Source organism: Polistes dominula, unplaced genomic scaffold, assembly GCF_049000335.1.
Source record: "Polistes dominula isolate Pdom_NZ unplaced genomic scaffold, Pdom_raw_medaka contig_18, whole genome shotgun sequence".
In the NCBI taxonomy this organism is placed as follows: domain Eukaryota; kingdom Metazoa; phylum Arthropoda; class Insecta; order Hymenoptera; family Vespidae; genus Polistes; species Polistes dominula.
Genome location: NW_028301164.1, coordinates 425,959 through 453,948, shown reverse-complemented (window position 1 = coordinate 453,948; position 27,990 = coordinate 425,959). Strand labels below are relative to the sequence as shown.

Below are 27,990 nucleotides of genomic sequence, written 5' to 3'. Positions count from 1 at the left end.
CGGTACAGTAAAAAAACTTATTAGTTTTTATCAATTTTATTCAATTTGTTTGACATTCTTTTATTGTATTACTTATTTTACATTTCATTTTTATTCTATTTTATATTTTTCTATCTGTTTGTATATAAATTATGAAACAATCCTAGTATACAAAATTAAAATAAAATGAAAAACATGTTCATAAATATATATATATATATATATATGTCTTATTAATACTTTTGTTCATAGGCAACAAGAAAAATCTTCCAACGTAAATATATACTTATCAATATTACAATACGTAATGTCAATAGTAATGAGATCGCTAATGGTAAAATAATGATTATATTAATCATGAAGTTATTTGTTGAATTAAAAAATATAAATAAAATATTTATGAAAATTATTTGAATAGACTATCATCTAGTAATCTATGTTTTCTTTTTTTGTATGTGTAATGAATGCATTACACTTTTACATCGAAGGCAGTATACATTTTAATAAAAATCTTTGTTAAACGTATAAGATTAACTATGATATAAATAATGCATTTGTGATAGGTACCTTGAGTCAAAATGTGTACGTGGTAAGTGTACTACTTGTTCTTTAAATAATTAACATAATCAACTTATTTTAAATAGTAAAATCATTTGAAATATATCTCTAAGAATACTATACAAAATTATTCAACATATATTATCATATGTATCTTTTTTTTAATACTTATTTCTATTAAATGAAAAAATATATAATTTAAACATAGCACATGTAATGAAAGATGAATAAAAGTCATCGTGTTTGCAATATTGCAGTATATATAAATATATCTGACGCTTAATCTATTATATATATATATTACAAATAAAAATCTCATTTGAGTGGTAAAAGTAAACTCTAGTAAAAAAAAAAAAAAATCTTTATATATCGTAAGGCACCAATCTTATTAGTATCGAATAAAATTCTAATGAACTTTGATTGATATACTAGAAGAAATTGTTTTTTTATCCAAAGTTTGTACAATCTTCTGTTTGCTTTCTTAATGTGAGGTATATTTAAATGATAAATTTTATTATGTTCTATAACGAATAAAATTTCTTTATAAAATCAATAATCTTTTTTTACAAAATAGAAATATTTCAATAATTATTATTGGACATAAATGATTACGTCCATATAATTAGGCTGAAGTACCTTTTGATATATACATCGTACCAGAATCTACATATATTTTTCTACATTTCTAAAATATAGTGGACGGATAAATTGCAGTCAAAATAATGATATTTTTCTGCAAAGTGTATATAAAATACTGCATCTTACTAAATAATGGTAATACGATTATAATTAATCTTTTGATTCTCTAAGGAATGTCTCGTATCTGATAAAATTTTCAATCATTCTTATCAAGTACCATAATTTGATGTTAGAACCTTTATCAAAAGTATTCACTTTTAGCTATTATTACATTTGAGAAGGTTCTTATGGCACATCATGCGTCTTCATATTTCCAAATAATATTTCTTGAATTTTGTAAATATCCTGAATTTTGAATTCAAAGATTAAACATATTATAATATGTTTAAAACCGATATTGTCAAAACTAATCTGGTTAAACGGCTGTTTGTGGTACACCTTGTACCAAATGCGTTTTACTTTTACTTTTAGGCAGTGTAGATTGACTCGCAGCTTTATTGAGCTTAGGCTTACCATTTGGTGAACTCGTAACAAATCCTTCCGATCGCATATCTTTTAAAGATACATTTGAATTACTTCTTAACGATGGCGTAGAACTAAATTTTCTATTGTGCGCTAAACGTTCTTGTAATCTAGTTTCATTTTGTCGTGGTACTCTTGTTTTTGGCGGTAAATCTCTATACTCGTAAATATTTTCTTTGGAAGCACGATTCAAATTCTCAATTCCTTCCGATGAATGTTCATCCTCTCGTATCATCAAGATGTCTCCGCTATAGTAGTGATCAGATTGTCTGTAAGATTAAATTGTAAATTTAATTTATGTATATCACACTTTTAATATATATTATAAAACTTAATTTTACTAATTCTAAAAAGATTTATTTTACAACAGTGATATAAATACTAATACTATGTAAACCAATGCATAAGCAAACCAAATTTACAATGTCATGCACAATTTTAGATTTTTTAAATTACCTGCACACATCCTGGCAGCTAATGTTTTGCTGCATTAACATATCGTAAATAAGGATAGTGTTAATAATGTGAATTATACAATTAATAGTGAAATATAATAATTTCAAATATGTACATAAGAATTTGATAAAACTGTGCACAATATTATTATATTTAATGATATATGTATATTGTTAATGTGTAATTAATAAATACCAGAACCCATTACCCCATGCACTACAAATCTATGGAGTTTACGTCACCCAGTCAAATGTAGTCACATGGATTAGGTTCTGTTTACCTTTTCTTACCTTTTGGCATTACGCCAAAGCATACAGCAAACTACTGAGACTACTATCAGTAATAAACAAGCAGTTGACATCGACCAAAATGCAATTTGCAAAGGTTGCTTAGGCTCCCACCAGTACTAAAATTGAAATTAATTTATAATATACATATATATGCAATTTCATACATAGAGATATTTTTGTATATTATTAAATTATTATAAGTACCTCAGTAACAGGTGGATACGTTGGAACAAGTCTACCGATAACCGTTGGTAAATACATTGACCAAAATGCACTTTCAGTTTGACGATAATTTATCAAAATTGAACTGTTGAATGTTGTGTTAATATTTAGATATTTCAATTGACCATATTTAGCAACGTCGAAGTGTAATCCCAAAATCTGTGAAGGAGTTGGATGTCTGAAACAGTATATAAGAAAATTAACTTCGAAACATGCATGTACATTGTTTTGTGAAAAGTAATGGATATACGTACCCATATCGTGCAAAATTAGAATATGCCTTCAAAAAGAATCGACTCATATTACGATCACTATCAGTCCACATATCCCTTTTTAGTCTCCATTTCTCAGGGAAAAATTCTACATTTAAAAAAATTAGAATTAGTATACTATTACAAAAATAATTTAACGATTACGTATACATACACGTACCAACATCCATAAAAGGTGCACCAGTTAGCCAAAGTAATTCCGTATCATGAGGTACTCGTCTCCAGTGTGGCAGTCTAAAGGCTTCTGTAGTCGTATTTAAAACATACAAGTAAGTAGGCACGTGTTTTTCTACTAATAATTTAGCTATTTTATCAAAAGGTGCAACATAATGAAAATCAGATAAAAGCTGAAATATAATTCAAATAAAATAACATATTAGTGACACACATACATGTACCAAAAATTAAATCTAATTATTATTATTAGATACATACATTTACATATTGATCACGAATGTGTGTGACATTTAATGGATCTGGCCAATACGTATACATGTATTTTATAGCTTCATAAACACCTTGTGGATTAAGAGTGTAATTATAACGTAGGACTAATTCCCAAACTTTTTGATCGAACAATTCTTTATCTATTATATAATCGTTTCTGGCCAAAGTTTCATTGTTATCTAAAATTTAATACATATATAATAATATTATGAATAACGTTTAAAAGAGAGACAGATCATTGATATAATCAAAATAAAAATGTAAATTACATAAAATATAAGCTGCTTCTTGAGTAGTAACACCTGCCATATATTCAAAACCTTCTTTAAATTTTCCAGCTTTGATACTTTCTTCAGGAGTTTCTGCAAAGAAACGCCAATCGGAAGCTTTCCAATCTATGTATAAATTATCACGTGGTACTGTAAAATTAATATCTAATACAGGAGCCCACGGAAACATTCCTACGTGTGGCTTTAATTCAGAGTTTCCCAATTCAAAGAAATTACGACCATCTTTCAAACATTGCACTAATTTCCAGCTGCTCTCTATACTACAACCAAGCATTTCTGCATAAACTCTTGATGTGTTTTGTGCTCTATATTTATCCATTATTACTGCCCAATCGGCTAACGCTGAGCCCGATTGTGCAATAACTTTTGAAACCATATGTCGTGTTCTATAATAAAAGCAAATATTGAAATACAATTTTATATAACAAGAAAAGTTAATAGTTATGAAAATTACCTAGGTGCTACCATCAATAAACCTGCACTAGCTGCACCAGCGCCAGGTCCAAACAATGTTATAGAATCAGGATTACCATTAAAATGACCAATATTATCATAAACCCATCGTAATGCCATTGCCTGATCTAGTAGACCATAATTTCCTGGACTATTTTCATCTCCAGTACTTAAAAATCCTACAGCAATAAAAAAAAAACACAAACAATATATGAATAAAAAGACCAATAATATGAGATATTTATTATAAACTTACCAAGTGCTCCCAACCTGTAATTTATAGATACAACTACAACGTCATAGAAAGCTGCCAATATATGCGCTGGAAATAAATTACTTGCACCATGGGTGAATTCACCTCCATGTATATAAAGCATTACCGGATAGGGCTGTGCAAGTCCTGAACCAATCTGTAACCAGGAAAGTTCATCGATTAATTCATACTCTCTTCATATATCAATCTAAAGATCATATAATAAACTTACATAAGGTGAAAAAATATTTAAGTATAAACAGTCTTCGTCAACATCACGCACTCCTTTTGTAACTCCAGTATACGAACTAGGTTGAGGACATGCCGGACCCCAATCGACAGCTTGTAAAAGTTGCCATCCCCTAAAACGAATTAAAAATTGAAGCATCTATCTTTATAATATAATATTACATATCATCCATATACACAAACCTATGAGATTTTGGTGGTTTAAAGCGACCTTCTTTTATCGGTGGCATAGCATAAGGTATTCCCAGAAACACATTAACATTTTTTGTAACTCTTTCAACTTGAACATTATAAGGCCTGTGTTGAGCATCTGGATCGTCATACAAATAAACTTTAAATCCTTGAACTTGTCCATAATTAGTAGTAACAAAAACATCGGTTTCTAAATTCCTTGAATCTCGTCTTTCTTTTCCCTGTAGATCGCTTCGCCATCCACCGAGTATTCCTGGCAGTGGTACTCTAGGTGTCATGTCCTAAAATCATTAAATCTGCTTTACTTAAAGTTATATCACTGTCCTATTTGCATTAAAGTGACTTTTAACAATAGGATTTGGTTAAAGTCTGCTGATATCAATTTTAAACTGTCTTATTTATTTTGACATACCAATATACTGTAAATATAAGAAAAACGTCAAATATAAATTTAATATACAAAATCTAAAAGGGAAAAGAGAAATAAAACATAAAAATGCTCTTTCGAAGGATTATAATAATTGACCCACCCCATAAAGATAACGATCCTCAGGAGCCCTGGTTGGACCTCTGTAAATAGGATCCAGGTAGCTGGGTTGATAGCCATATCTCCTATCTTTGTAGATATAGGTCTGGTACCCGGCTGGATTTGGTGGCACATAGACGCCATCGCGATTATAATATCTACTACCTTGGGATATTCTTTCTTCGCTGAGAACGTTTTGATGACACGTTTCAATGTATAAGCAAATGTAAACGATTAATAAAATGTTGTGTCTGGTTGACGCGTGCTGATTAAACGACGCGGCCATCTTTGTCTTCTCCACGTTTCTACACAAACGTAAAAGCGTCTATTTTCTCTCGATTCTTACAGGTGTGGTCGTTGCGCTGATGACTCGTGGGTGCGCGCGTGCGCGCACCATCCATTCAATGACCGTAGTAAGTAGTATATATTTGTATACATAACTCACTTACTCACACGTTATAAAAATGGCCATTCGTGACGTACTTCACAAGTGTGTTTTGTAAATAAAAAGAAAGGAGTCACGTGCATACGCTCGCGCATGCGCACATCTTTTACAAAGAACTCTCGTTCTCGTCGAACAAAAGAAAGGGAAAGGGAAAGGAAAAGGTATAGAAGTATATAAGGGAATCGCAATTGCTCAACAGGACGTCACGTAAATATATTTCCTTTTGTTTTTAATTATATTAAAATATTTGTGACAACTTCGATAGGTAATAATACGATATAATCGTTAGTCGAGATACAACAGAAGACAATTGACATACAAGAATTGTCAATGTTTTTAATAAAAAATTAAAATTCAAAAAGAAATCTCAATAACTTTTAAATATAATGAATTTTTTAAGACTCTCTGGATCAATTTTATAATGTAAAAGTACATTTAATGTTTTTAATAATTAATTATTTAAACATTACTTTCCTCAATATATTTAACCTAAATAAATATCAATTAAAAATATAATTTATTTTAACTCCAGTAGTAATTTATAATTATTTAGATATTTAAAATGTTCTACACAGACTTTCAATAATAATATAAGATTATTCAAGTTATAATATGTAATGTTTAATTAATGAGAAATTAATCATTAACAATTTACAGTACTTCTATATATATATATATATATATATATATTAAATGCCACTATATATTTAAATACCACTTTTGAATCAAAACTTTAACTTTTTATTTAATTATTAATTCTTTATGTATATATATATATATATATATATATGTATTTTTTTTATATACTTACCTAAATATGTATATACATGTCAAAAATAATGTACTGTATAAAAATTTTGTATTTTCACTTGTAGAATGCAAAAATGAAATGTTTCTCGTTGAACGTTTGATGAGAAATGACGCGTCCGACGATCAAAGCGTCACTGACTTCTCGAGAATGAATAGTCACCTACGCATTCATTTACCAGAAATATTTTTCTACACAAATACACATTCATAATAGTTTCATAATCTCGAATATATATATACATAAATAATTCAGTTTGTGGATAGGTAAATCGTTGCTTGGAACGTCCGTAGGAAGTATTAATTGTGCACGAACAATCATTTAATAGAATGCATTCCCTTTTTTATGACACACGATGCCATAGAACTCTCATGTCATTGATTAGATACCGATAATAATAATCGATTGATAATAATCGCAAGATATATAATACGAAGCATGAGTATACATACACTCATACGTTTCCTGTTAGATTTGATCAATACAATTTTTGTTTTATTAATCTTTCATAATAGTTTTTCAGTTATAATTATTGTAAAAGACTTTTCACAATATAAAAGATATGTTATATATTATTCAAAAAATCATTATATCACAAATAAAATTATTTTTGAAGTGAAAACTTCTTTAGAATGAAAATAATTTGAAAACACGAAACACTGCAGCATTTAATTTAAATTGGTATCATTATTTATAAAAATATTACGCCTGTATGAATGCAACCCTCCAGACACACTTTGAAAATGTTGCTTGCGAGCGACATCTGTTGGGACGGAATTTTTTTTCTGCCCGAAAGATAGGCAACCCGTCATACATACGTGTATAAACAGTTTTGACTGAAAAAAAATTCCGTCCCAGTAGATGGCGCTCGCAAGCAACATTTTCAAACTGTGTCGGGAGGGTTGCATTTCTACAGGCGCGCATTTTTTTTATAATTATTAAATAAATAACTAGAAAAAAAGGACAAAATAATATTATATTAATATTAGATAATAAATAATTCTACTTCTGATAATTATGCACTCGTCTCATTCTCTTGAAACTTGCTTTTTTAAAGGTTTTACTTCTATTATAATTTGTATGATCTGCACACATGCTTTTTTTAAATCTTATTTTATTTTAATTCATCCCATAAATAATGAAAGAATTTTTAAACAATTTTTACATCTAATTGTACAAAAATAATCCCATAATGTTTATTATATTTTTATTCTAATTTCTTGTAGAATGCATTGGTAAAGGCTCGTTGAATTTAATGGCAAGTTAAAAGAAGCGAACACTTTTTAACTTCGTCATAACGTCGGAAGAGAAAGGGTTGAGCGTGTAATTAACAGTACAGTCTTCTTAAATATGAAGCATTTAATCGAGTACTATGTGATATTGATTCGTTTTCTTAAGAGAGATTGTTGACCTATTATTATACATAATGAAGTTTATTCATTATTAAATTAAAACCTTAATTAAAATGTATAAAGTAGATCATTTCAATGGAAACTAATATCTTTGTAATTCATAGTTTTATGATCAAATTTTTAAAATAAAATAAAATGACAGCACTTAGAGGGTCGTAATTTACTTTAGTTATACTATCACATGTAATATTATTTATATAATTTAATTTAATTTAATATAATAGGACTTTCTCTTCCAAAGTAAATTATTTATTAATTAACTGTCACAAAATAGTTCAACCGTTAAGTAACATATAATAATTAGTCAGTTTTTGGTTTTTTTTTTATATATACAAAATTAGCAGATAATTAAATTCTCTTTGTTAGTAGGAAAATGTGAAACCAAATTCTAAAAGTATCAAATATAATTACACGTAATTTGTATCATGTAAAAGAAATGCTTTTTATATCTATACTCTTTAACAACGTGGTAAGTTCTTCAATTTACAGTAATTGGAAAATTTATTGCCATCGCAGTCCCGGCTTGGATGTATATGTTAGGTACAGTCGAAAGCAAAAATGACTGAATAGCTTTAATTAGGCGAGTACACGCGCACTATCATTCTTTCTTTCAACATAAAAATCGTCACGCTCGAAACAACGGGGTCGTTTTGATTTTGTTTAATTTCTTTTCTTTTCTAATATCAAACTCTTACAATCTAAAATTCAAAATGAAAATCATGCGATATTTTTCTAACGATATTTAAATATTAAAATTGAAAATTTATCTTTGAAACTTGTACAATTTAAAAACTAAATTTATATTTGATATTTTGACAAGCAAACTTGTAATTTAAAATTGAACAATAGTTTCTGAAGACTTGAAAAGTTTCATTCTCTTTTCAACATGCAAATCATTGGCCATTCTTATTCTTTATTCATTCATTTTGTATACAAGATACCGGACAAGATGATTTCTGGGAAGAAGATCTATGTCACGAATTTTCAAATTGCACACACGTGACCGCAGAGGTTCATCCTCATTCGGTACAAAGTTGATCCAAATGGGTACCATTATATTCCTTGTTCCTGTCTCATCGTCCGTACATCCTTCTTTTTTGTGAGAACTTGGACATTAAAATGCTCTTTGAACTCGTGGGAATAGGATGTACTCAGAGTCCAGTAAAAGATGTTCATTTAAATAATATTTCATTAATTTAACATATTAAATCAAATTAAAGTAGGATTTTTATACCACAATAAAATCTTATACAAATTTCTGACATAAACATTATTTAATGATTATTAATTCTAATTAAACATTTTACAAATTGTTAGGAACAATTGTAAAAATAATAAAAATATATAATTATTAAGGTTGAAGAAGAAAGAAACTAAGAGAACAAAAAGAGAAAGATACCCATTATGAAAATGTTCGAATTTCTTTAGAAAAATATAGCCGAATGCAAGCCGCAGCCAGCAGATGCACCGGTGATCATGCGAGTATATGGCAGAAGGGTGGGGGCGGTGCAGTGGGGGTGCTCACATACTCTAGCGCCCACTTGTTCTTCCAGAGCGGGATCGGCTTGTCATTCGAGAACACGTTCCCGTTGTGGTAACATCGGCTACCTTTCTCTCTATTCCTCTAAAAAGATCCCATCTTTTAACTGAAAAGAGAATACACGAGTGTATACAAGTTTTCGCATAAGTATACAAAGATATATAGTGATAATCGCGTTTCGAGTAATACCAATTTATATGCAAATAATATGAACAAAAACCCCGGCAGTAGTATAATCAATTTTTAGTGAAACATTTAAAGATTGGTCCGTCATCGTGAAAGATAAATTAAAGAATTAAGAAACAAATAAATTGTGTCTTTATGAATTGATCATGAGAACGTTTTGAAAAGACACAGACGACAAAAATCAAGGAAGAAAATTGAAATATTGTTTAATTGAACATTTGTTTGAGAAATTGAAGAAAATAAGAAAAATGACGACGGAATCGTTGCCTCGTGAAGTGGACGCTCACATCGTTAACATTTTAACGAGACTTTCGAATATTAGAGATAATAATGTCGATGCATACAAAAGGATACCAATGTCGACCGAGGCGCGAAGTTTGGAACTTTGGAAGGCGGTTTTAGTAGAGTGCGTGGCTACTTTTTTGTTCGTATTTGCTGTATCCGGTGCAGCTTCATCTACTGCGGTATCCGGAAGCGGCCTATCCATCCTTGCGACTGCAATTGCTTCCGGTTTCGTTGTTTCGGCAATCTATTTCATCTTCGGCCATGTTAGCGGTAAGATTTTTTTAAGAGTATTTCTTTTTTTTTTTAAGAAAAAAACCAAAAGGAGTGAATTAGTGAAAGGATTTTAAAGTATACATATATTTATCTTTGTCTATTTGAAACATAAAAACAACTAGTTTCGCGAATAGATTCTTTAGCCCTCGTTTTAGAGGCACTTGTGGTCGGCCCTCGCAGTTCCTCCTCTCTCGATTAGCTCGTTAACCGGTTACATAGCAAACCCAGTATATATATATACATAGATACATATGTAGATACTTACGCGTAACTCGTTCATTCGAAGGCATGTGGGCACATTCAATTTACGTTTCTTTACTCACTCGTAAACGATAAACGAGCACGAGTTTTTCAATGGTTTATTTGTGGTTGTGTGTCATTAGAAATACTGAAAGACGGCGGGTCAGTGTCTATCTTAGCTTCAAAGAAATTAATTAATGAACGATTTCACAGTTTATGTTACTTTTCCAAATCCTTATTTCATTCTAATTTAACAAAACATTTCTATCTGTCTTCTATATTTTATGTTACTTTGTTTTTTCAATCTATTTATCTGTACGATCAAATTATCTCTTATTTAAATATTATATGTAATTATATATAATTGTATGATAAAAAAAAACTTGAGTAACGCGAACGAGAATGTATATACGGTTCGGTTAGAGGTGTCCCTTGTTTATAGATATAAACCAAAGCAATGTGAGAAGACAAGCTGAAAGATGTGATAAACAGGAACGCGTGAGAATGTTTAAATTATTTTTTAAAGCTCTAGTCAAAATTCGTTTGTACCATACTGAACGATAAATGAACCAGTGATCGAAACAAAAACTTGATTATTTATGAATGCGTTCTTTGATCTCGATCTAAGTTTATATTAAAGATTTGTTTATTTTAAACGGTGGAATAACGATCGAAGCACAAAGCCAGTTAAAAGACTTGATGCTTCAAGGGGCACCAGTTTTGTATTCTCGAATTGAAGGCTCCCCCGAATCGGAGCATGTTTTAGGTAGAAACTATCTTTCTCTCTCCCTCTTTATTGATAGATGTCTACCGACAGTGTCGATCTTGAATACGAAAGAAAAAGAAAGAGATCCTTGCTTTGGAAAGGGTCGACGCAAGTTAAACTAAACTGAACAGGATGCCAACAGATGGTTGCAACCACGTGTTCGTTCTCTCAAGAACCATCCTCCCGTTCTTTGGCCCATAGGGTTGCTCTATTAAATACACGCGTGTACATTAAGTTCTTTCTACACTCTTGCTTTATCCTCTTTTTGAATTTATAATATAAATACAATTATAAATATAAATAAATATAAAAAATATATTTATATCTTCTTGGTAGCAAATTTGCCGATTTATAATCTATAAATATCATTCCAATTTTTCCTTTCACATAATCGTATTTTTTTGTTTGTTTGTTATTTACAGGATCACACATAAATCCAGCTGTATCGTTATCATTTTTCTTTCTTCGACGTATCTCACCGTTACGTGCAGCACTTTACATAGCAGCTCAATGTGGCGGAGGTATAGCAGGAGCTGCAACGCTCTATACGTAAGTTATCATTTTTTTTATCTCAAATTAAAAACTATCTCAACAAGAATAATTTATATATAATTTTTCAAACGATAAATACGAGTTTCTTGACAATTTTGATCTTTCACAAAATTGATAAGAGAACTTCCGTAAAGAATGAGATGCACTGCGACAAGGGGGCAGCTGCTAGATATGGAATCCGAGAAGCACACGGAGGCATGTGGTTGAACCCCCCAAAACTCCTCTGCCTTTTCTTCGAGAAAGACAGGCCCCTGCCACAGCCGACTGGCGTCTTTTGCACGAGCAGGTTTCACGCGCGAATCTCCCTCTTTTCCTCTCTCTCTCTCTCTCTCTCTCTCTCCCTCTCTCTTCTTTGTGTCGAATCTTACGAGCAAAACGAAACGCGACTTCGTTGCTAATACCTTCATCCTATTTTTATTCTTTTCATTCTTTCCTTTCTCTCTCCCCAATTCTTTTTCTTTTTTTTTTTTTTTAATCATATATTGGACTGTAACTTATATTCCTCCAGTTCTCTACATTTGGTAGACAAACTTTATGTTATCGTTTATTATTAATTGGCTCCTTAAATAGTTTCAAAGTTTCTTTTCAAAATTACTCGTAAATTAAACAAATTAATCTTCGATAAATTAACAAATTTCTACTTAAGATAAAGTCCATAAAATATACGTAGATAATGCAGTAATTTAAATTGGAATTTTTCTTTCTGTTTTAACCCTGTAGATACACATTTATTTAAAAATTACTTTGAAATATTATAATAATTTATAAATTAATATTAAATATAATATTAAATATTATAATAATATAAATCTTAAAGAAAGTCGGCTACGAAGACAGCGAATAGAGGGGTCGCGCTCAGGGACGGAACACTATCGGGATTTGGTATTTGCGGCAATGAACTTTCGAGTTTCTAATGCCAATTAATAATAATAATAATAATAATAATAATATAACAATTATTTATTACTTTGAAATAAACCAGAATGAACTAGTTAAATCTCGTCTCAGTTTCAATGAGCCCAACGTTGTTCGTTGGGCTTCTTTGCCCAAACAAATGCATAATTTACTGATACGTCAAATGTAACCAAATGGTTAAACGTAACAACCTACATAAATATATGAAAAATATGTAAAAAAAGAAAAAAAAAAGGAAAGAATGTTCAAAGTTTCAATCGAAAATTATGACAAATTCCAAGATGAAACAAAGAAAAGAAAAAGAGACTAAACGTGTGTCATGAATTTTAGAAGGATAAAATTGTAAGGGCACGTGTTCACGATAGAAAAATAAAAAAGAAGAACAAGGAAGAGAGAAAAGATTGCTTGATCCATGATACATATAAATATAAACCTTACAAGAACACACACACACACACGCATAACATTCGAATAAGAAGGCGGAGGAATCCGTCGATTTCTTGGTGCAGACGGCGGGAGAACGCGCGTCGTGTTCTCTTTCAACGTTGCTAAAGATATCGAATATGGCCCATAGCTTAAGCGTGCGCACACCATGGGTGCACGTGCCTCGATTTTGCCTGGAGACTTAACAGTGAACAAAAAAATATAAAGGAAGAAACACAGAGAAAGAGAGAGAGACAGAGAGAGAGAGAGAAAGAAAAAGATACATCACTGGACCCAAAATGAAGGAAGAGAAGAAACGAATTGAGTTGAACGAGCAGCCCTTTTTCGAGGACGATGAGGAACAGGAAGAACAGATAGAAAGACAGACGGACAGACTGAGAGAGAATGAAAGAAAGAGATTGAAGAGAAAGGAGCAGCAACAGCAACAGCAACAGCAGCAGCAGTACGTAGGAGTGAAAAAGGATGGATATATAAGAGAGGCTGAAAAAGGCACGCGTAATTGGCAGGCGAGGGAGAAGCTCTCGAAGGTGAGCACCTGCCCCGACTCGAAGGAGAGTCCTGTGCTGGGCCACCGCCTCGCAGCTGCCGCAGATGTTTCGTGGACCAAAAAAGATCACGTAGAAGTAGAAGGAGAAGAAGGAGAAGAAGTAGGAGGAGGAGGAGGAGGAGGAGGAGGAGGAGGAGGAGGAGGAGGTCGACAAGCTGAAGTATACGTAGGGAGGAGAGAGTATGCGTTGGCTGTTATGGTAAAGGCGAGGATAATGAATGCTTATGCTTGGGACAAGCTTCAGGATGCGATCGAAAGATCGGCTCGTTCGAAAGAGGACATGCCGTGATCCAAGAGCAGATGTTCCATAACCATACTTTAAGATCATTGTCCACATCGATACCGACTATCTTTTTATTCTTTTTACTTCTTCTTTCTTTTCTTTCGATTATATTTATTTTATTCTCTTTAATTCGTTCCAACTACGCTTAAGTTTTGCAGTAAACCCTTTTATGTTGTGACAGTCTTTATTATAATATAATATATTGAGTTGGCAAGAAAGTAATTTCAATTTTCTAGTGTGAAATAAAACTCAATTGTTTATTTTTACGTTTATTTAAAATTACACGAAATTTGTTTCAACTACCAAACCTCAAAAGACAAATATTCTAACATTAACAAAAGAATAACGAAATAAATATAAAGCTATTGGTGCAAGCCGAAATTACTTTCTTGCCAATGTAATAGCATCGTTGCTTTAAACTTAAAATTAATTGGAACTCGCGTTATATGAGAATGTTTAATGTAATTTAAAATTTAAAATATCGTATTCCATTGGTATTATTATTGTACCTGTTTCACATCACCTCGGATCATCCATACATATCTCGATTGCACGTATCGTCGATGATCACACTTGGGGAACGGACCCCACTCGTACATTCGTCGAGTACCCGACTTAAATTTCATCGATATCTCTAGTAGTAAGGTGGAAGTACCCCTCTACTACTACTACTATTATAGATTCTACCCCATTGCTATTATCCCTCCATTAAATTCTAAACCACATTCTATTAAAAAAAAAAAAAAAGAAAAAAAAATTGATAAAAGAGTACGCTATTTACTTGTCAAGATCAGATCTATAAAAATGATTGCAAACGATATAAGAAAATTGTTCTCGATCAAAACTCAATAAAAAGAAAGATGCATTTTTACATCTACAATGATCTACAGTGATCCAATTTTGTTTAAATATCAAGTCAAAGAAGATATGATCGTTGATTGAAAAGAATCCTGATAATCTCAATCGTAGTAATATCTCATTTGGCATTTTGAAATACGTTTGGCTACAACGTTGAAAAATGAAGGAGGCCCAGTCAGTCATCCTTAGCATCACCATATGACCGCACAAAGAGGTAACAAGTGCGCGATATGTACCGAAATAATAATCTAACAATACTCTAGTTAACCGAACCAGCCACAAAACTCGTCCTCCCTTCGTCCAAGGGAAGATGTCTCAGGGGATGTTTCACCCTTATGTAAAAAAAACTATCCTACCTACTGTGAGAAATAGAAAGAGAGAGAGAGAGAGAGAGAGAGAGTGAGAGGGATGAAACCAGGAAGATATGGATAACGTGTGAGAGTCAGAAAGAAAGACAGAGAAAATATAAGTTGCATCTGTTACAACTCTGTCAGCCAACAGAGGCTTAGGTCTGTGTAAAACACAGTTCGTATCGTTTCTCGATAAGGGGTAGGGATAAGTATACGCAACCCCTATTGTGAAACTCCCGTTTCAATTGCTATCTCTTTCTCTCTTTTTTTTGCGGAATCGTTTTTTGGGTCAGTTCCACCTAACGCAAAGGGTATAAATATAAAAAATAGCCAGATAAATCGCAAATCAAACTGATACTCCAGGGAAATAGGATAACGTAGAAAGAAAAAGATGGATAGAAATATAGGAAGGTAGTAGAGAGAAAGAGAGAGAGAGAGAGAGAGAGAGAGAGTAGAAAAACCGCATGTGGTGGTATATGAAAATATATATGTATATGGGTCTCTCTAAGTGTCCGTGAAAAATTTACTGTCACTTCTTCATTTAATGAACTAACAGGATTTTTCCATTATCCTTTTATCATTATTTCCTTTTTATTCGATATATGTGCATACTCAAAACATTACCAATGATCTAGTTCTCGTAGAATATTTTCTTTTTTTTTCCCTTCTACATTTTTCTTCTTCGTTTCGTTTCCAAAACGAAGCTAACACTTTTCCCCCAACCCAGAGAAAGAGAGAGAAAGATTGGATGCATCCCATCGTTCTGGTTTTTTTTTTCCTTTTTTCCTCTTTTCAAACGTTGAAACACGTACAAGGTACTTCTCTTGAACGTTGGATGAATTTTACCCCATCGCGTTTTACGATTTTAAATTCAGTACGTTTCTAATCCGGTAAATGTATGGATATTGAATTTTTTATAAATAATTTCGCGTAAGAAGAATTTCAAAGTGTATTTTTTTCTTTTTTTTTTTGTATTTTCTATTAATTTGAGAAATTATAATAATTTGAAAAACAGACATATAGTTGCATTCGTAACAATTGGTAAAAGATAGAAAAGAAATCCATTTATCGAAGAGGGTTTGCCACCACGAACACACGAAGGAAACAGCTGTGAGGAAGCAGGTGTGTAATGACGTCAGTTTTAAGACACACGCAGTGCGCGTGGCCAACCGGATGTCCTCGGATGTGAAATATTTTTGACACGGGTCTTTCACGTTTTAGAAAAGTCAAAAACCTCGAGATATACATACATAATACAAAAAAAATAATAATCCTGATACCAAATACTCATTTTATTTGATTTTTTTCCCCCCCCCCTTTATTATTTGTATCATTTATTTCGCATGGCACAAAGTGAATTTTTATCGTTTCAATAACGACACGATTAATTGACAAAAGAAAAGAAATATAAATTTTGTAGTATCACCAAAAGAAATTCTACATACGTCAAATTTTTTATCTTCAACAGTTACGATTCCATTTCTATAGGAATGACCAAAGTATCAGACTATCTTATATAACTTTCTTCTTATAAATAGAGTACTTTGATATTACCACGTATAAAAGAAGAAGAAAAAAAAGATAGCATTGGAAAGGGAGCGAGATTTGGGGGAAGGAAATGGGAGCAATATCTACCTTATCTTGAAAGCTCACCGATATTGACTTCTTAATCCATGTTTTTCTTCAGACGAATGATACGCCCAATTTCTTTCCAAATTTCTATCGAGCAAACATACATTCTATATTTACGAATACTCTTCATAAATGTTTAAATACGTATACATAGGGTGGTAAGAAAAAATTCAATATATTACTGAAAGACTTGTTCACGATATCGAACATTCATAAATAATCAAAATTAATTAACGGCAATAGTTTTGATCTTAGAATCCATGTTAAATAATTTTCACTGGTTCAGTGGATACCATGAAAATATCGAGCTCCCTTTTTTCACCATTCTACATATATTATTTTATAAAAACGTTTAGAACTAATAGAACAATAAAAATCGTGTACTTTTTTACTCCCTCGCTCTCTCTCTCTCTCTCTCTCGTGAAATCAGAATTCTCTTGGAAACGATCATTCGAAATATGTCTGACGTAAAAGCCAGGTGGGTCAGGTAGAATCGTTTCAGTGAAAATGCTTTACCTACCTTGAAAACACCTTTTACGGGATGTTCACAAAGCACCGTACTCTCATGGCACACGCGATTCCGTCCTTTTACGAGGCGGCAAAGGCTCCGCAACGATATTCCGGTAACAGTATTTCAACGACTACAATATTAAGTGTAATATTTTACATGAGTTCTCGCGTTCTCTTTCTCGCGGTCCATACTTTGGGTAAAAATAAATTTGAAAAATAAAAGGAAAAAAAAGGAAAAAAAAGAGAGAGATAAAGAAAAAGAAAGGGATGGAAAAAAGTATCACGAAACATGTGGCCCTTCGTTAGTTTTTACACTTAGGACAGAAAAAAAAAACTGACGATGGACTGACTACTATCCATCGAACGATTTAAGTATACAGAACGTTTTTCTAAACCACTTAAAATCTTATGAGAAAATAAACACTCCATTTATAAACTAAATTTGTTCCTTCATTTATAAAGGTCGTGCACGAATCTTGATAAAAAGACATTACTGCATAAAATGTATAATGTTTAATGAGAAAGATGTTATATTACCTTTGATCCTTACTTTGGAAAGGGTCAATTCAAGTTAAATTAAACCGAACAGGATGCCAACAGATGGTTGCAACCACGTGTTCGTTCTCTCAAGATTCATCCTCCCGTTCCTTTGCTTATAGGGTTGTTGCTCTATTAAATACAAGCGTATATATTAGATTCTTCTTATATTCTTGCTTCACACTTTGTGGTCAAATTATTACAAGCCTCATGACGTGACGTGATTGTAACAAGTTGATAAAGAAAAAAAGAAATTAAAGAAAAAAAAGTAGAATAAAATTTTATCACCAAAGGACAATGAGTAATCTTGAAAAATGAAGAAAAGATTAGTGAAATGTCTTTTCTTCTTAAAGATTATCTCCCCCATCCCTCCTACCTTATAAAACGTGTCAGTCGTTAGACGTCATCGTTGTCATCGTCGTATTCTTGTATGACGATAGAAAACGGAAAAACATCTGCCGTGTTGGTGAATCCCTGGCTTGGTTCGAAAAGAAAATCATTTTATAGGGAACTAAAGTTCCTTTGTAACGGCGACTTACGGATACGTACAACTCGAAAGGACCACGGAGGATTCCTTTTGTGCAACATGTGGCCGGCACGTGTTTCTCCTATAGGACGAAGGGGAAGAAAAAGAAGTACAATTAGAAGGAGAAAGAGAAGGAGAAGCTGAGGGAGAACACTATAGATACGCCGGTATAAGATTTATACAGGATCTATATAAGGTGGAATCTAGGAGGATGGTCCTAGACCAACCGTATGTACCTGGAATCTCGATACTAGTCCGTTCGTTATTTCTATGAATCGACCCAACGGTTAAAGACCCCATATGTACATATTTCAATCATTGTAGATATATTTTTTTTTATTTAGATTTTGTCAAACACATTAATCAATTATTTTGTTATTAATTATCGGATGAAATGATATTATTATCATTATCTATAATACTTTAAATCTCATAGTAGTAATGCTTTTTCTTTCAATGATGCTTCCCATAACATACGACCGGATAAATCACTCTGATTGTTCCTATGAGAACTTTCAATTTTCATTGCTCTCTTTCTTCTTTTTATTTTTCTTTTCCTCCTTCTTAAAACGAAACGCAAATATAAATCTCTCATAGAAAGAACAACGGCAGACAATCAAAGTGGGCATACACGACTACTAGTCCCTGTAGAAACGAACTTTAACGTGGTAGTAGAAAAGCGTACGCACTTCCTGTCCCGTCTCTCTTTTCACCTCCTTCTTTATTACTTCTCATTCACTAAAAGAGGGTGGGTTTTCGATTCTCCCTGTAATCCTGCTCGATCCTTGAAAAAGAAATCCTGTGTGTATGTGTGCATTGTCAGAAACCACTTCTTTTTTTCTTTTCTTCTTATTTTATTTACCTTTCTATCCTTTTTCCTTTATTATACTTTCTTACTCACTCTCAGGATTCCTTTTTTATTTATTTTGTCCATTTTTTTTCTGTTGGAATTTTAGTTAGTCTCTACCCAAAAACCTTGATAAGTATCTTATTCTGAAAAACACGCAAGTTCCTGGAAAGAAGAAAAGCAGAAAACGGTTAGCCTTTGTAGCTAACTCTCACGAAGGTCAGTTCTACGTGATGTGAAAAGGAGGAAAAAGAGAAAAAAAAATTTTTTAAAGTAGAAAAATGCTGCTGGTGCCTTATTCTTCGATGATTTCACAGTCGAATATAAACCCGAGTCCCGAGAGGATGTGGGATGCTTGTTTCCCACGACACCGTTTACTCGATCGCCCGCAATCTTACCTTCTGCGCATCTACTACGAATTATGTAATTTCCCTTTTCGTGCTTGGGCTCGTATGCCATAATGCACACTAAGATTCTAGCAAAACATTTTAACACCTTTTCTTTTACTTTTACTTGAACAAAAGTTACTACGATTATGAAACATATTCGGATATTATTCTACGACTAACTTTTTTTTTTCATCTTCAGGTATTCCGGTTGTTTATGAATATTTGGAAATCTTATTTCAATCTGTGACCACTATTTTATTTCGAATGCTGACCGTTGGGTTCTCAGGATGCTAATCGCTATGGAATGTGAGGCCTAAGCATTCTTGGTATCTTAAGATTCGAGCGAACCCGAAACTTGAGCGTTCTTTATACTTACTCTTTCTCGAATCGTCGAGTAATACAAAACATAAAATTATGTTACGAGTCCTAAAAATGATTAAAAATTAGTCTCGCTCTCTCTAACATAATTACATGTAAAAGTAAACGACAAGTCCTACGAATGTTCTTCGTTGAAACACTCACCGGCCCCGTTTCGATGGAGCATAAAAGCCAATTTTCTGCTCGGCCCTTCGACCTTCAGCATCTGAACTTTCTCACAAAGCTGCTGGACGAACGGAACTTTCCCATCATCCCGAAGAGAAAAATTTTATAATACTGACCGTATACATACATACACACATGCACACACATAGATCATGAACAAAATTTATCCAACTCTATATAACGAAATGAAGTATTTCAACATTATGCTGACTCTGCCGATTTTTACCCTACAGTACTGTAATATTACATTTATATTTTATTGAAGCACTTTTATGTTTAACAAGTTTGATAAATGAGCTATCGCTAAAAATAATAATCAAAATATGAAGCTAAAAATTGAGTCATAGTGTAGTGTCCGAATATTTTTGAACCATTGCATAAATTTACATACATACATACATACATACATACTAAGGTCTATATTCTCATAGTAAACGTGTGCTTAAACACGTGTGCTTTCGATCTGGTCACGTTTGAAATGCAACAACCCCCTCTTCTCTCGTATCATCGTCATCGTCGTTCGTCGTTGACAGAACAGATAGACGAGGGTTCAACGAATCTCATATCAATGTGATCCATGCGGTCTAGTAAATGAAACGGGAGTATCAATAGCTCGTTAAACTTGAAAGAGTAATAGTAGTTGGGTGAGAAGAACGACGACTGTGGTATCGCGATTGAAATTTATTTAAAACGGTACGCATGGGGCGTCCTTCGGGGGTTATTCAAGAGAGGGGTAGATTCACCCTTCGTGTGAATCGCGAAAATAGTGCACAGGTTGTACACGAGCCAAGTGCTTGCATCCAACTCCTCTCGAGTCAAGTGCACGCAAGATTAAGTTTCCTCTTCTCGATTTATTACACGTAGATGGACCGAAAAAAGTAAAGAAAGGAACTGTGCGTTTCGGTTCGATGCTTACCCACGCCCTTCAAATTTTAATATTTATCGACACTTCTCTATCGTTTCTCTACATGTATCCAATGGGAAACACGCGATTTTAAAAGTTTGTCAAACTTAGTCTTCTTTAGTTTGCAAACACTTATCGACAATCTTTCGTGTCCACTCTACCGTTCGGTATTCACAATGGCGGACATATAATTTCGCGTGGGAACGACACATAATTCGTCGATAAGATGATGCACCACAGTGTACAAGTTTTTCTTCAGTAATGAGTCTTTGGAATAGTCTATTACAGGTGGGAGGAGGAGGACGGGGGGGGGGTTACGCTCAATGATTTTTATCGTATAGTTGTTGTTGGAATGGATCGAAATTAGCTCGGCCATTGTCTCGGTTAACATTACAGTTGTGGTGGTTATTAGGGAAAAGGGTGAGTCTAAATTTCACGTTCACAGGGTCTCCTGTGTCAAGTGCATGGAAGATTAAACTTCCTGTCTTTGCAATGTCGCTTCGGTGGATCCGATTTCATCAACCACTCTTTCCCTTCTTTTTAAATTAGAAAAATTCACGCTTCAGAAGAATGGACAGTAATAGAATACAAATTTCCAAACTTTATCTACGATATGAACAATATTTCTTGACTATTTCAATATATTAAACTAATATATATAGAAATAATTTTTGGTGAGAAACAAATGTTATCCTTTTTCCCTAATAATTCAACAATATTTATAAACAATTTGAATTAAGGATACAATTTTTCTAAATAAACCGTACTTTTTAACACAACTCTTAAAAAATATCTTTACTCATCCACCACATATGTGTATGAAAGTACATATTACCTGCATATAGCACATATACTTTGTAAAAAGAATGGATGAGAATGAAAGACCTCAGTCTATGATGTTGGCCGCAGGGTATGTACTAGGCAGGTAAAAAAGCATTCTCTTTATGTCTGCGGATAAAAATAGGCTCCTCGAAAGCGACAAAAATGGAACAGAGTCGACTAGAGCTTTCTAAGTGAACGAGAAATTAAAGGGCCACTGTTATTATAGTTCCGCGATATGACGATACTTATCATCTCACGAATACGTAAATACATATTTACGTATTTGCATTTCTGTGCATATATCAAATTTTCTTTCAGTTACTTTTTCTCTCTCTCTCTCTCTTTTCTTTTTAAACCATATATGGAATACATATTTACATATGCACGTATAGAAACATTCAAATTATATGTATAACACGAGCACGATATGTGTGCGAATACTTCGAAGTTATTAATCACTTGCATAACGATTACTTTCGACTCACTGTGTTTGACCCAGTTCAATTTTCTTTTTCATGCACACATTTAAGTTTCTTTTCTTTACTTTTTTTTTGTTTTTAGTAAAATGCATAAAAAAAATACTTTAAAGTAGGGTTGCTCAACTCACGACTCGCGTAGTCTGTCACGCAACCAAGTATAAAATTGAAAATTTTTCTTAAAACCTATATTGTGTGTACATTATTATTTATTAACATTTTTCCTTAATCACTATCGTCAAAGTTTTTGTCTTCAAACGTGACCCAAAGAAATTTAAACAAAAGGTAGGACACTCCTTTAGAATAAATTATATTGTTTAACTTATCAAATGCTTCCACCTGCAATCAAAAGAATTTGTTGGCTGGAATAAAATTTTATCGTCTTGACGCAAACGGTTACATCAAATCCGTTTATTATATCGAAAATAATTTTTACTATGATACAATAGAAATTCTATGACAACAAATGAAATAATACGGAATTAAGTTAATACTGTCAAGATAAAATAACACTAATGATAAATCCCATTTTCATCTCTTCTTTCTCTTCCTCATGGAATTCTTTCAGAAAACAAACAATAACTAAAGTAAATGAAAAGAAGAAGAAGAAAAAAAAAGAAAGGTACAAGAGGAACTAATCCTTCTTCCATGAAATTTCATCATGTGTAATAAACTCGCATGGGAAAAAATTTGTGTTGCAGTGTTGCTCGTGTGTCAAAAAAAAAAAACGAAAAGATAGGGGATAAAAAGAAACAAAACAAACTAGAACAAAAAATCTGAGAAATCCGCTTATCACGTAGGGGCACGCAAGTCGATGAGAGAAAAAAAAAACGATCTTCGAAAGCTTCTCCTCTTTTTCTCGTTCACTCCCACTTCCACCCCCCTATTTCTCTCATTCACTCGTTTGTATAGAACTACTACAACTACGTTTATGCAGTTGATCCCAATTGTGCGGTCATGATCTGCATTTCTCGTTTCATCAATTCGATGAGGAGAGAGAGAGAGAGAGAGAGAGAGAGAGAAAGAGAGAGATGGAAAGACCCTTTGAAGGGGACATTTTTCATTAGCATGCACGACGAGAATAAGGGAGGAAGAAAATGTTAGAATACTGCACGCGACTAACATAAGATTAGAATGAGGGGTTGCACGGATACTTGCTTTCGAGTAAAAGTAGCTATTTAGTTAGAGATTTATCGTCAATGGTGTGGAGACTTTTAAGAGTTTGTCACATATTGCTTAGATGAATCTATCAAGATATGATAAAAAGGTCAAAATCAAAACTAAGAAAAACTAATCTATATCATTGAAAAATACAATGGTTCTTTTCGTTAATAAACCCTTTATAATAAAATTAAAAGTTTCACAATAAAATTGGAATAAAGAAAAGACAGTAGATACTCAAAAGAAAAGAAGAATAAGGAATTTAACATAAATATATGCATGAATCTCAATGAACGCATCCAAAGGGTGAAATGCAAAGGTCACATCGTTGTGACCCCGTATGATTATATAGGCTGAGAAAATTGACGGGTTTTTCACGCGGCAGGATGGTAAAATGAGAAAGATAGAAAGAATGAGAATGGACATAGGATAAAAACTAGGGGCTAGAAGATGCACCAGCTAATATAAACATTATACCATTGGGACGGATTTACATCAGCAGGAGGCTTTTACGAGAGGGTCTAACGCGTTCTGTATTATCAATGGAAAAATCATCGTATATTATACAGCGTACATGTAACTCGTACATACTATCATAACTCTTGACTAACATAGATGCCATATGTGAGCATTGAACAATTATGGAATTGGATCGATACTAGTTATACAATTATTTTATTTTCCAATAAATTTTCCTGCTTGTTAATAAACAAATATAATCGATATGCTAATGAGTCAAAATTAATTTGATTTCAGAATTACGACGCCTTCGAATACACAAACGTTAACATCGTCTGGACGTATCAACGGTGCTATTGAAAAACTTTCAGTAGAAATGGCACTTTCGGTTCTTATCATTCTGGCCCATTTTTCTGCAGAAACGGCAAGAACTTTATCCTTTGGAATCTCCTCGATGTCAACGGGTGTTTTGGGTGCCGCATATACAGCTGCATCTCTTGTTTCGGTAAATAATATTTCTTTCTTTTTTAATACGAGTAAGATATTATCGATAATAAGTATATATTTCATAAATGGTAAAGAGAGAAATTGTTCAAATCGTCATCGTCAGTTAAAATTTTTTAGGATATTTTCATTTAAAAAAAGGTAAATGGTAAATTAATAATATGTATAAGGGTTGCTGGAAATCATTTATCTCTAGTGTATGATGCACTAGGCTCATGCATATTCGAAAGCTCAGTGAATACGTCAATCAAGTACTTTTGTTTAATTAGCTCTACTGTAAATTGAATTAAAATACTGACAAATAATTATTTATATTGAACAAAATATTCATGTATACTGTCAATTTGCTTTACAATATACTGACGTGAAATATTTCAAAATATTGATCGAGTAAATGAAAAAAGAAATAACTTGGAAAATATTGTAAAGTGTGCCACGTGGATGCAGCAACGGTTTTGAAAATAGGACATTTTTTCTCTTTTCCTTCCGTAACCAGTCTATCCAAAATTTCTCTCCTAACGTCTTTCGAATCGGAATGAAACGTCCGCGTCTGTGGATAACACCTGCCGCGACTGTTACAGGAGTAACAGAGAAAGACGAAGAGAACTTGATCTCGGTACCACCTGCTTCGGAACGAGTGTACAATGAACCTCGATCCAAGGAATACCGAAACTACCGTGCACATATTAAATACCAACCTTCGGTTTAAGAGAAAAAGAAAGAAAATAGTGTTACATTTCAAAGCTTCCGATCTTTTTGTTTTATAACTTAAAATTTACTGAAATGTTAACCCAATGCAAACCAGACATTTTATTACCAGTACAATCTAATTGTTAAATGTATTTCTTTTTAGATTAAATATTTCCAAGTTATTTCTTTTCTAATCTTAACCAATTCACTTGAAATGAATACTTTCCAATTTATATTTCAAAAGATATTATTCGTAATATTTTAATAACTTTCATAATCTTTTCCATTTTAATTACAGAGTCCTTTTGTGAATCCAGCCCGTGCTTTGGGACCTGCTTTTGTAATGAATCGTTGGGAGTATCACTGGGTTTATTGGATTGGTCCGATGTTGGGTAGTGTCTTAGCAACTTTGTTTTACGAATTCGTTCTTAGTACCAAAAGATCGAAAGAGTCTCGTGAAATAGATGACGGTGATAATTCTTCAATGAGATCGGACGAAGATCCTTACGATGATTTAGACAAACCAAGTGGACCAAAGTTTCCAGGAGCTTATGCTACTTATCGTCCAGTTGCTGGTGCATCATCATCGATCTATAGTGCACCACCTTCAGCATTGGAACGCGTCGAATCGATCTACGGTGGCACCAAGTCACTCTATTGCAAATCCCCACCTTTGACAAGAGCGAATCTGAATCGTTCACAAAGCGTTTACGCTAAATCAACTTCCGGTCCACGAGATGGTTTGATGATACCCAAGCCAGGTCCACTTGTACCAGCTCAAAGTCTTTATCCAATGAGAATAGGACAATCTTCGTCTCAAAATCCACCGAGAGATAATCAACAACCAACAGCCGGTCCTAATCAATCATCCCAAAATCATAACAGTACCAATCAAAACATGCAGAATCAATTGCAACAATGTACGCAGAGTATCTATGGCATAAGAGGAATATCGACGAGTCTGAGTACGCGGGAGAATGGAATTTATGGTATGTCTACAGGATCTAGTATATATGCTAGAACTCCTGCACCACCACCGAGTAGCCAAAGCTCTCATCAATCTGGACAGAGTGGTCAATCCTCTACTCAAGGCCATCAACAACAGCAACAACAACAGCAGCAACAACAGCAACAACAACAACAACAATCCCAGCAACCGCAACAACATCCTAATGGCACACTTTCAACCAATTCTGATAATGCAACTAATTCTAGGAGACCAGAAAGTATGTACGGTCATGTATCAAGACGCAGCGATGACTCGGCTTATGGTAGTTATCAAGGTTCGACCAGGGGAAATTATGGTAAAGTTCCTGGCCCATCTGGACCATCTAGTGGACCACCTGGACCACCTCAGTATCGCGATGGAGGTAGACCCAGTCCTGCAGGACCTCTTCAGCAAAGTCAGAATCAACAATCTAATTTCCAAAGGAATTCGCCTAATCCTCTTTATTGATCTTCCATAACCGCTAGCATTTCTGTACCGGATCGAGCCTATTGGAATTTACGAGCTGAACGTGCTATTTTATAGCATAAACGTATTCGCTCACTTACGAATATAAAAAATAGGTCCGTACGGTTTATGCGATAGCGTTACTGATCGTCGATCATTCAAAAATATTCTTTACAATTTGTTTGTTAAAATTAATAATCGATCTATTGATTACGAATAATCATAGAATCGTACTGTGTTCTAATTAGAAATTTGTGTATATAAAATGTGATTGTATTCGATTTTCTATTCCGTGTTTTCTGTACAATTGTTCTGCTTTTCCAGAATATTATAATCAACATTTTACTGATATAAATTTACGGGGTAATAATTTTTTATTAAGATCTTTGATGAAAAATTCAAGAAACATATTTTGTTCAACAAACATATTATAACAATATCTATTGAATGCGTAATATGTGTAAATATTTCTCAAATAATTCGTTAATATCGTAATTATTTAAAAATGTAACAATGAAAAATATTCCATTACGAAGTTTCATACGGTGTGAATGAAAAAATGTTGATAGTATTCACGAAAAAATAGAACTCATTTCAAAATGTTATATAATCGTAGATACCTATCCGATTTTTGTCGCGACTGTATGTCGTTCATATCAATTTTTAGAACAACTAATGTTTATGTGTAAATATAATTATATTAAGTTAACTTGAACTATATATATATATAAAAGCGATTTTAATCAATCCTAATCAAAACAATGAATCGTTATGATAAGACTGATTTTTCAAACATTTCTTACGCATTTCGTGAAAGAAAGAAAGAAGAATCTTTATAAGTGAAATATAAGAATAAACGGACTTGAATAAAATGTAAAAACGCAAACCTAATAACAAATATTATATAAGAATAAATAGATTAATCGTCATGAATTTTTACTATTAATTATAAGTAGCCATCTTTTTTACTATTACCACCGATACATATTATATATAAGTGAAGTCATTTTAATTACGATAATTGTACATATATGTCATTTGTATTTATTATTTTTTATGTACCTAGGTATATATATATATATATATATACTTTACAACATTGTTATATAATTATGTGTACGTATTTACGCATAATATATTAAAAATGACAATAAATTAGCTGCAAGACAAATATACATATGTTATTTATCATTTTAAGAATCAGGGGAAATTGGAAATTATCATACATATGTTTTCAATATGACAATATTATCCCATTATATTCCCATTACATTCCCATTACTTT

The 27,990-nt window shown here is 32.8% G+C and overlaps 2 protein-coding genes across 5 annotated transcripts; one reads left to right on the top strand and one right to left on the bottom strand.

Moving 5' to 3' along the window:
* Positions 1-17: 17 nt before the first annotated feature.
* Positions 18-7,349, bottom strand: Gli (carboxyl ester lipase-like protein Gli). Of its 4 annotated transcripts, none has more exons than XM_015331348.2 (14): positions 6,605-7,348; positions 5,353-5,653; positions 4,814-5,103; positions 4,614-4,743; positions 4,385-4,538; positions 4,130-4,307; positions 3,655-4,061; positions 3,374-3,564; positions 3,099-3,285; positions 2,921-3,026; positions 2,649-2,844; positions 2,445-2,560; positions 2,155-2,183; positions 1,782-1,967 (listed from the first exon to the last, which is right to left on the bottom strand). In XM_015331348.2, exons 2-14 carry the CDS (start codon positions 5,632-5,634, stop codon positions 1,933-1,935), a joined length of 2,301 nt encoding a protein of 766 aa, XP_015186834.1. In that variant the 5' UTR covers positions 5,635-5,653; positions 6,605-7,348; the 3' UTR covers positions 1,782-1,932. The 4 variants fall into 4 exon arrangements, with proteins under 4 accessions (XP_015186832.1, XP_015186834.1, XP_015186835.1 ...); XM_015331350.2 differs by having other exon boundaries at positions 1,876-1,967; positions 2,435-2,560; positions 6,605-7,346; XM_015331346.2 differs by lacking the exon at positions 2,155-2,183 and having other exon boundaries at positions 18-1,967; positions 6,605-7,349.
* On the top strand, positions 5,673-27,876 carry bib (MIP channel family protein big brain). The gene is made up of 5 exons (XM_015331345.2): positions 5,673-6,000; positions 9,442-10,294; positions 11,726-11,852; positions 24,356-24,563; positions 25,551-27,876. The coding sequence occupies exons 2-5, from the start codon at positions 9,988-9,990 to the stop codon at positions 26,706-26,708; spliced, it is 1,800 nt and encodes a 599-aa protein (XP_015186831.2). The 5' UTR covers positions 5,673-6,000; positions 9,442-9,987; the 3' UTR covers positions 26,709-27,876.
* The last annotated feature ends 114 nt before the right edge of the window (positions 27,877-27,990 follow it).

Bases quoted from the DNA above. Each gene is read 5' to 3' on its own strand.
- Gli (XM_015331346.2), bottom strand. From the start codon at position 5,634: ATGGCCGCGTCGTTTAATCAGCACGCGTCAACCAGACACAACATTTTA. The intron at 4,062-4,129 runs GTAATTTTCATA...CTTTTATTATAG, and splicing joins TTATTGATGGTAGCACCTAG to AACACGACATATGGTTTCAA. The intron at 3,027-3,098 runs GTACGTGTATGT...TTTTAAATGTAG, and splicing joins TGCACCTTTTATGGATGTTG to AATTTTTCCCTGAGAAATGG.
- bib (XM_015331345.2), top strand. From the start codon at position 9,988: ATGACGACGGAATCGTTGCCTCGTGAAGTGGACGCTCACATCGTTAAC. The intron at 10,295-11,725 runs GTAAGATTTTTT...TGTTATTTACAG, and splicing joins CATCTTCGGCCATGTTAGCG to GATCACACATAAATCCAGCT. The intron at 24,564-25,550 runs GTAAATAATATT...TTTTAATTACAG, and splicing joins CAGCTGCATCTCTTGTTTCG to AGTCCTTTTGTGAATCCAGC.